This window comes from Eurytemora carolleeae, unplaced genomic scaffold, assembly GCF_000591075.1.
Source record: "Eurytemora carolleeae unplaced genomic scaffold, Eaff_2.0 scaffold355, whole genome shotgun sequence".
Lineage (NCBI taxonomy): Eukaryota > Metazoa > Arthropoda > Copepoda > Calanoida > Temoridae > Eurytemora > Eurytemora carolleeae.
Genome location: NW_019396357.1, coordinates 25,301 through 35,611, shown reverse-complemented (window position 1 = coordinate 35,611; position 10,311 = coordinate 25,301). Strand labels below are relative to the sequence as shown.

At 32.2% G+C, this 10,311-nt stretch overlaps 1 protein-coding gene across 1 annotated transcript; it reads left to right on the top strand.

The window, feature by feature from the left end:
- Positions 1–319: 319 nt before the first annotated feature.
- Positions 320–9,104, top strand: LOC111701639 (uncharacterized). Its single transcript, XM_023473015.1, has 5 exons — positions 320–1,952; positions 4,387–4,494; positions 7,931–7,997; positions 8,246–8,372; positions 8,915–9,104. The coding sequence occupies exons 1-5, from the start codon at positions 1,852–1,854 to the stop codon at positions 9,061–9,063; spliced, it is 552 nt and encodes a 183-aa protein (XP_023328783.1). The 5' UTR covers positions 320–1,851; the 3' UTR covers positions 9,064–9,104.
- The last annotated feature ends 1,207 nt before the right edge of the window (positions 9,105–10,311 follow it).

Sequence of the window (10,311 nt, the reverse complement as noted above, 5' to 3'; positions counted from 1 at the left end):
TCGGATCATATAAAGTCCTACAAAAAAAAATGGGCCCGATCGGTTCATCTGTTTTAACGTTTATCAGTTACAAACAAACAAAAAAAGACCCAAACAGACAAACAAACATGCAAAGAATATATATATAGATAATACACGGATAAAGCGATCAACCACCCCCCCCCTTCCGAAAATTCTACATACTCAAGAATTGAATGCAAAGAAAAATTTGCCTCTGCATGAGTGCAAGCGTCTCAAATTCCTAGTGTTTTCAGAGTTTTTAAGTGAGAACATGTCTATTTTCTTACAACTGGACACTAACGAGGATATAACTACAAAATATTCAAACATTTGCATTTAATCTCAAACAATTCGCAAGTTCAGAAAATGTCAAGGAAAAATGAAGATTAAAAGAAGATAAAGCTCCCATCAGAACTAGAAAAATAGTTGCGACGAGATGATTTATTCTGTATCAAAGCAAAAGTAATAAGTATCCAAAAAAACTAACTTTGCAAAATCATAAGTTTAGTATGAAGCCAAAAAGGCGGAATAAATGAAGAAAGGAAAGCCGTAGACTGGTCAAACTAACAGTTCGTTGTGTTTTTAGTTTAGAAAATATTGTTACATGTGAGACACTTCAAATATGAAACAGAAAATACAAAAAAAAAGAATTCCGTCATTGCTTTGATTAAACAATAACAAGAAATAGACAAAAACTTGAGGGAGATATGTAGAAAATGTTATCTGAACGAAATAAAATCAGTACTATTGGAGAAAATTAGAAAATGCGGGAGAAAAGAAATAAGATAGATAAACCCTGAACTTTGAACAAGTAATGGGAAAAACTGTCAAAACTAAAAAAGTTTCAATTCAGAAGAAATAAAGAATTCCATGGAAGAGATTTTAAGAATCAGATAAACTAAAAGTTAAGAAAAAAGACAAAGCTATTCTCTGAATTTGTGGTAAAAAAACAAAACGCTCAGTTAGTAGCACTTAGAGATGAAACAAGAATACTTAGCAGATTACGGTAAACAAAACTGATTAACAAGAATTTAAGGAGAAACAATTAGAAAAAAACTGATAAACACGATTTAAAGAAGGAACTGATAAGCACGAATTAAAGAAGGAACTGATAAGCAAGAATGAAAGAAGGAACTGATAAACAAGAATACCTTAGGAAGAAAATGATAAACAAGAGTTTAAAGTAGAAACCTTCAGAAGGAACTGATAAACAAGAGTTAAAGAAGGAACTGATAAACAAGATTTGAAGAAGAAACCTTCAGAAAGAACTGATATACAAGAATTTAAGAAGAAACTGATAAACAAGATTTAAAGAGGAAACCTTCAGAACGAACTGGAAAACAAGAATTAAAGAAGGAACTGACAAACAAGAATTAAAGAAGGAACAGATTAACAAGAATTAAAAAAGGAACTGATAAACAAAATTTACAGGAGAAACCTTCATAAGGAACTGATAAACAAGATCTAAAGAAGAAACTTTTAAAAGGAACTGATAAAGAAGTATCCTGAAGGGACGGAAATATCAAGTATCCTAAAGGGACGGATAAATCAAGTATCCTAAAGGGACGGAAAATTCAAGTATCCTATAGGGACGGATAAATCAAGTATCCTAAAGGGAGGGATAAATCAAGTATCCTAAAGGAACGGATAAATCAAGTATCCTAAAGGGACGGATTAATCAAGTATCCTAAAGGGACGGATAAATCAAGCATGCTAAAGGAACGGATAAATCAAGTATCCTAAAGGGACGGATAAATCAAGTATCCTAAAGGGACGGATAAATCAAGTATCCTAATAGGACGGAGAAAGCAAGGATTCCAGACGAAGAACGTATACGGAAAAAGGAGGAGAATGGAGAAAAAGGAAGATGTCCGGGTTCAATGGCAGGATGGAGTAGGAAATATTAGAATTCATACTGGAGAGGAGAAACAAACTAATACTTTGAAGATCAGGTAAATATTGATAGTTTTCAAATAACTTTATAAAATACTTGACTTGAATTTTAAGTGTCCCTCCATTCGCAACGGTACCCTTAATAAACTAAAACTGATTAAGAATGTTAATATAACGTTGCTTTTTTAGCTTGAAAACTGTTTAATTTTGTAACACTTCTCTATTGTTTCTAAAGTAAGAATTGCAAAAGTCACTTTTGAATATCTAACTCATACTTTTTCAGACAAATCTTTTAAGGATTCCTGTTTAAATAGGGCCATGCCACACTATAATGGAATTAAGGAAAAGAAAATAGTTCTAAAAAATGAAATAATAGACAAAAAAGAACAATGGAGACATCCAGGAAAAGATTTCGAATTCAACAAAACTACCATAAAGTTAAAACATTAAAAAGGTCCAAAGTATTAAAAAATGTTGAAATCTAAAATTCTCATGATCAAGGAACAGCATTTGTTTATATTCTTCATAATTTGTGGATCAGCCACATTCGTGGAATATTTGTAAAGTATTAGAAATCCTGCTGAAAGGATTTTCTTTAAACAAATTCTTTTAAATTTTCAATATTGTTAAAAATTGTCAAATTGACTGAAACGAAAGTATTTTTTCCAAAATGCTAAGGTCGACCCTATTATATTTCAAGACTTGGATTTTTCAAATATTTCTCAGTTCAATTCAGATCAACGGAAAAGATTTTTAGCTTTAATTATATTTTTATAAGTCTGGAAAATTACCTTTAGCTTGTTGCAATATTTATATTTTTTAAAGGAATCTTTAAATAAAGTGAGCTTAAAAAGCAATGTATGCTTTCACGTCTGAAAATAACGAAACAAAGTACATCCTGTCTGTATCGACATCTATTCAGTCATATTTTTATCTCATGTTCAAAATCTGTCATAAGTAAGGTAAAAGACCTCTATACAAAAAAGTACAAATACTATTTAGAAAAATCTTCATTTAACAGGGGTAAAAAAGTACAAAATACTATTTCTAAAAACCTCCAATTAACGAGGCCGGTAATAAAGTACAAAATACTATTAGAAAAATCTTCATTTAACAGGGGTAAAAAAGGGTTCCAAAGTTTAGTGTCAAGGACTTGAAGACTCATATAAACTGTGGAATAGGAAAACGACATTTAAGTAATCTTTTTATTTGTTATTTGGGAAAATTCCAAACATGAAATAAAAACTAAAAACCCCCGCCATCGATTGCAATGCACACTCTATTGGATTCCAGGAATTCCCCGAATTTCCGTAAAATTGAACAAATATTTTCAAATTAAATGTTGCTTCTAACTTAGTAAATTGACTTTATATAATCCTTTGTTCCGGGTTTATAGATTCCAGTATAACCAATATGTAGGATTAGATTCTAGGGTTTCTAGTGTAAAGGGTTGCCCACAAAAGAATAAGACTTCAGGGACGACTGTACGGAGTTCATTTAATTTTTTTTCATATTCACCGGTACAAGCAAATGTAAACTTCCTTCTGTTAAACTAGTATATCCTTCTCTTCTGAAATACAAGAACCTGAATATCCTTCTCTTCGGAAATATAAGAACCTGAATATCCTTCTCTTCTGAAATACAAGAACCTGATTATCCTTCTCTTCTGAAATATACGAACCTGAATATCCTTCTCTTCTGAAATATAAGAACCTGAATATTCTTCTCTTCTGAAATACAAGAACCTGAATATTCTTCTCTTCTGAAATACAAGAACCAGAATATCCTTCTCTTCTGAAATATAAGAACCTGAATATTCTTCTCTTCTGAAATACAAGAACCTGAATATCTTATATTCTGAAATACGAGAACCTGAATATCCTTCTCTTCTAAAATACGAGAACCTGAATATCATTCTCGTCTGAAATACAAGAACCTGAATATCATTTTCATCTGAAATACAAGAACCTGAATATTATTCTCATCTGAAATAAAAGAACCTGAATATCATTCTCTTCTGAAATACAAGAAACTGGATATCCTTCTCTTCTGAAATACAAGAACCTGAATATCCTTCTCTTCTAAAATATAAGAACCAGAATATCCTTCTCTTCTGAACATACGAACCTAAATATCCTTCTCTTCTGAAATACATGAACCTGAATATCCTTCTCTTCTAAAATACATGAACCTGAATATCCTTCTCTTATGAAATACAAGAACCTAAATATCCTTCTCTTCTGAAATACAAGAACCTAAATATCATTCTCTTCTGAAATACAAGAACCTAAATATCATTTTCTTCTGAAATACAAGCATGTTGAATTCTAATCCTTAAAGTTGAATATACCCCGAAACCAGGTGAAAGTAAAGTACTTTATCTTCTTTCCAGAACCTTGGGAAATCCAGGGTTCAGGAATGAATTTCATATTTTCTCAGAGAGTTTGATATTTATTATCATCCTTTAAAATCCTGAAATCTTCTATGTTGTAGGTTGGATGAGATTGACTGGGTCTGGCTCCTAGGTCTGGTTTGTATCACTGCAACTATAGTTCTCTCTCTCTGTATTCTCTCAAAGCTCAAAATTTCATCATTTACAAGGAAAACATTTAGTTTATTTATCACAGATTATTCCATGGAAAAAGGACTAAAGACTTAATATCGGTTTGTGGAGAAATGAGATATCCTTTTTTTAGCTAAATATAGATTATTTCAACTGTTAGCTGAATCATACATTACACTCTGTGCCATGGGGAATGGCTTACAATTACGAATCCAGCATACTTAAAAAAAAAAATTAGCAAAATTATCAAATATCCTTTTCATATCACATGTTTCTTTCTCTCATCTCTGCAATTTAACCAACTCATCCACGCTTCTTTCTCTCATCCCAATTTACCCAACTCATCTCAGTTTCTTTCTTTCATCCCAATTTACCCAACTCATCCGCATTTCTTTCTCTCATCCCAATTTACCCAGTTCATCTCAACTTCTTTCTCTCATCCCTGCAAATTATCCAACTCATCCACGTTTCTTTCTCTCATCCCAATTTACCCAATTCACCTCAACTTCTTTCTCTCATCCCTGAAAATTATCCAACTCATCCACGTTTCTTTCTCTCATCCCAATTTACCCAATTCATCCCAACTTCTTTCTCTCATCCCTGCAAATTATCCAACTCATCCCAGTTTCTCTCTCTCATCCCAATTTACCCAACTTCCCAGTTTCTCTCTCTCATCCTTGGAATTTACCCAACTCATCCACGTTTCTTTCTCTCATCCCAATTTGTCCAACTCATCCAGTTTCTGTCTCTCATTCCTGAAATTTACCCAGTTCATCCCAGTTTCTTTCTCTTTTCCCAATTAGCCCAACTCATCGACGCTTCTTTCTCTCATCCCAATTTACCAAACTCATACCAGTTTCTTTCTCTTATCCCAATTTACCAAACTCATCCCAAATTACCAAACTCATCCCAGTTTCTTTCTCCCATCCCAATTTATCCAACTCATACCAGTTTCTTTCTCTCCTCCCAATTTACCCAATTCATCCTAATTTTTTTCTCTTAGCCCTGCAATTTACCCAGTTACTTTCTCTCATCCCAATTTGTCAAACTCATCCCAATTTACCAAACTCATCCCAGTTTCTTTCTCCCATGCCAATTTACCCAACTCATCCCAGTTTCTTTCTCTCATCTCAATTTAACCAACTCATCCACGCTTCTTTCTCTCATTCCAATTTACCCAACTCATCCCGGTTTCTTTATCTCATCTCAATTTACCCAATTTATCCACGTTTCTTTCTCTCCTCCCAATTTACCAAATTCATCCTAATTTTTTTCTCTCATTCCTGCAATTTACCCAGTTACTTTTTCTCATCCCAATATATCCAACTCATCCTCGTTTCTTTCACTCCTCCCATTTTACCCAACTCATCCATGTTTCTTTCACATATTTTCAAATGAGTAACCTATTCCCAACTTATTTTTCTGATTCAGATTCTATTCACGATGACTTTTCCTGCCTTCTTCCCAACTTCTTCTATACTTATCTCAAAGTTAGCTTAATATTGTCCCGAAAAAGTTACTAATCTCTTACAACAAGTTCTAATTTTCTAATCTCTACATATCTTTTTAAACTAATGGTGTAAACTTTTGACATTTCAAACTTTGATTTTGTGATCTAACAAAATTAAAAGTTTTAAATATCAACAGGTTGGGAAGACATATGAGGATTGGAAAATTTTTGTAGTTAATTTTAACCCCTTTTACTCATATTAAAATGTTTCTTTTAACCATTGTATTTCCTAAAACTTGCCAAGTATTTGGTAGATTCTCTTGTGTAAGTTGCTGAAAAGTTATAAAATGAATTAGAACTATGAAACATTAAGATCAGCAGATCTTATCAAGACAAGATGTCAGCCTAAAACAAATTAAAAATTCTTCCCAGCTCTCTGGAGACAACAATGGATATTTCAGCTTTTATATTTTGTCGGAAACAGGGGGATCCAGTTAAAGGGAGACAATTAAAGAATAGTTTAAAGGAACTGTGCAATTTCAAGTGACCCTCCATGCACAGAAGGTAGTGTTTGGTTCACGACGGTACCCTTGAAATCTTTATCGGGTTTTAAATGCAGATAACATTTTAGTTATTCTAGCTTGAACAGTTTTTAATTCTGATAGTTCCTATACGTTAACCTGCAGTAGAAGTGCGCAAATCACCAAAATTAGAAATAATTTTTTTTTATTATTTTACATTTATATCTAATTCCTAGTTGATTAAAAAAGCTTTAAATAATCGGACATATTATCACCTTTGCATGGAGGGTAACTTGAAATCATGCATACAGTAAAGTAAAGGGGGTTTAGGATCAAACCTGAGAAATTCAGGCGTTGAACAGTACATATAAGACATCTATCTGATGTTTCTGTCTCGGAAAATGGATATAAAACTATGTCAAATTTATTTATGCATTTATGGATTTATGTATGTTTGTATGTATGCAATTTTTTATAAAAGTAGTAGGTTTTGTAAAACAGATCATATTCCTTAAATAGGCTAACAATCTGAAAACGATTTTATCCCACAGAAGCCTGATAATCTCAGGATTGCTCCTGTTAGAATTATTTAATTTTGTTTTACATTTTTAATAGATATAATTGATAATATTATTACATATGGTCCGTATTACGTCACCAAAACTTCGGGCTATGGAAGTGCAGATATACTGCGCTCTCATTGGCGGGAGTTCTTGAGACGTAATACGGACTCATAAAAAATATTATCAATTATATCCATTAAAAATGCAAAATAAAAATAGAAAAATTATAAAAGGAGCAAACCTGAGATTCTCAAGTTTCTGTGGGATTTAATCGTTTTCAGATTGTTGGCGTATTTGCTGAATATGACCTGTTTAAACCTACTACTTTTATACAAATTTTTAATATATATATATAGATTTTCGTATATTTTTGACACAGTTTTTTTTTATCAATTTCTCGAGACAGGAACATCAGTCTTAAAGGTATCGTTCAACGCCTGAGATATTGAGGTTTTATCCTTTCTCCCCCCCCCCCATTTCATTTTTCCTATACAGTCCCTTTGAGCCTGGTTTTTATTGTACAGAACATGTCTAATATTTGACCCGGCACGACCCAATAAGTATTGGTTCTGACAGCATAAAGAATCCTAGAATGAACGATTTGTATGATTTGTATGATTTGTATGATTTGTATGATTTGTACGATTTGTATGATTTGTATGATTTGTATGATTTGTATGATTTGTATGATTTGTATTTGGATCTGAATCGTCCATATTGAAGCTTTTCCACATATGCGTATATTGTAGTAGCGAATGTTTACTGGTGCAGAGATGTTCAGTTAAGAATCTAATTTCTGATTTTATTCCCCTTTATTCTTTTCCAAATACTGGATTTTCTGCACTACTTGAGTTATGTGTGGAGATTATTTACAAAATCCTTCCTCCCTGCATCCTTACACCTGCTGTAGTCAACAAACAAACTAAATTTTATATTTGAGGCGAGCAAAAACAAGAATGAAAAAATCTGGTAGAGAAACCACCAAACAAAAAACTGATATGGCCAAGGTTTGTTTATCGTTTATATAATTCTCTCAGCTGTCCAATAACTAAAGTTTCGAGAAATTTCAAATAATTTCTTGGTCTCCCCAGAGTAACATTTCTCTAGTGCAATGAAACAAATAGGATATATAAGAACTGAGAAAGTAAAACTTCTATAATTCAAGAAAAGGTTCAAAATGAGAAAACCAAAGTCAACCACTTAAAATAAGTATCTTTTCTAAAATCAATTATTTCTTTCACAATTTCTTTCTTAGGATCCAGTTGCCGAAACTATAGTTCATCTTGAAGACCTGGAGATAGAACCAAAACCTTCTCTGAATTCTAAAGAACCCGGAGCAACTCCAACCGGTTCTAGGAGAAAAGTTTCCCTGTGTTCTATAGGAATATGCTCTCAGGATCATGAAAGCAAATATTTCCGATGAATTTAATTTCTCAATTTAAATTTGAAGACATTTTCCATCTTGGTCTTATCATTCAACTTATTACTTTTAGGAGTAAGCAATATTTTCTCAAATACAGAAGCTCACATCGTGGGTTAAACGATTATTATACAGTGAAAACCAGGAAACTTTGGAAGAGAAAGACGATTTTGAGATTCAATTTATGACTTTAAATTGCTCAATGAACATGTGACATAGCAATTGTGCAGAATAAACAACCCTTTTTTAGTAAATGAGTGATTTAATTAGTCACAACTCACAAGTAAAACTTTTTGCTTTGTATAAACAACATTAATTAAGCTTTATAATTGATTTAACGTCGTTTTCCTATTCCGCAGTTTTCTGGTTCTCTTTGTATTATTGAAATATACCTTTCCATGTACAATACCGTATTCCCATCATGTTCTATTCAGCTATAGCTGATTTGGTGGGGTTTAGATATTTCCAGTTTGAGTAATGAATAATCTGTGAGCATAACTATAGATGAATGGTGTGTAGAAGGAGAAGCTGGAGAAGGAGCTCGAAGATTAAGTCAAGTTTCTCTAAACCTATCCTTGGTTCTTGAAGACGGAATATCTAAACCTTTATTCCTAACAAATAAGAAGCTAGAGTACAAAATGTGTATCGTGTAGTTGTTTCTAGAAAATATTAAAAATATATTCTTTGTTTAGAATCGCTTACACAGTTTTAAATCGAATTACACCGTCAATATGATTTGTGATAAATCAGCAATTTTTCAACAAGTAAAATTCTCCTTTGAATTTAGTAATATAAAGACAAGATTTCTATTTTCAATTTCTTCCTAAATTTAGATATTTGATACAATTAAAAAGAGGAAATATATTATTTTTTATACGTAGGGTAACCCGTAAAGGATGAGACGACTGACAGTCGTTAGGAATGTATCAGACGTTTTTTTCTTACAAGATTCCCTGGATGACGTGTTTATAACCTTGCCAAATTATTAAGTATACCATTGAAAGCCTAGATTCGGAAGACCATATAAAAGCAAAGTGTATAATTGTTGTTACAAACCGAATACTGTATACTAAAAGGTTACCAAACGTTCTAAGTTTAGAATTCAGAGAGAGAAACAAATAATATGTTTGGTTTGTGATTAGTAGTTTTATATTTTAAAAGCTACACACACCCCTTCCCCCAAATGGTAAAAAATCTAGCTTTTGTTATCTTGCAAACCTGTTCAGACAAACCTTCAGACGAGCTCTTTTTGGTCTTTTTTCCTTGTTATCTTTTTTTTCAGTGGAATTTTATTTTCGACTAAAGTCTTATTTTCTATGGATTCTGTTTTCTATTCGTACTTTTCGAAACGAACTAAAGGACCTCTGAAAATTACGTTAAAAATTCCTGAGAAAAAAATCCATTGGAGCGTAATTAGATCTAATGTGAAAAGCTCTGAATTTTTGTTGGAAAAGGCAAATTTGAAAATTTCTTAATTCTGAAAAAAATATCTGATTTGACAAAAGGAAAGGGATTAATCAAAAAGATTCTATTTCTAGATCGATATTGTTTGATAACGAATTAATTTTTCATTGTTCAGATTTGATTTAATTTGGGGTTGTACACTGAACACTATACAGTACAATTTGAAAGATAATTCAACCAAAAAAGTCATCTGAAAATTGCGAAAATGAAGTCCTAAATTTAAGCACTAAAAAACTCCTGAGGAGAAAAGTCCTTAAAATAAAAAATCTCTGTAAATAAAGTCCGACTATTTCGAGACTTTATCTTTTAAAACTTGTTTTCTGACTCCAGTATGACTTTATACTAAAAAGTCCCTGGGAGAAAGTCCTCTTACGGTGGAAAATGTATGGGAACAAAGGATGTTTACATACCATGGAAAAAAGGGACTTGATATTAAT

What these genes read in the sequence shown, in the direction of transcription:
- LOC111701639 (XM_023473015.1), top strand. Translation starts at nt 1,852, where the DNA reads ATGGAGAAAAAGGAAGATGTCCGGGTTCAATGGCAGGATGGAGTAGGA. An exon ending in AAAATTTCATCATTTACAAG is followed by an intron (nt 4,495 to 7,930) that starts GAAAACATTTAG and finishes TTTATATTTGAG; the next exon opens with GCGAGCAAAAACAAGAATGA. An exon ending in AGTTTCCCTGTGTTCTATAG is followed by an intron (nt 8,373 to 8,914) that starts GAATATGCTCTC and finishes GCATAACTATAG; the next exon opens with ATGAATGGTGTGTAGAAGGA.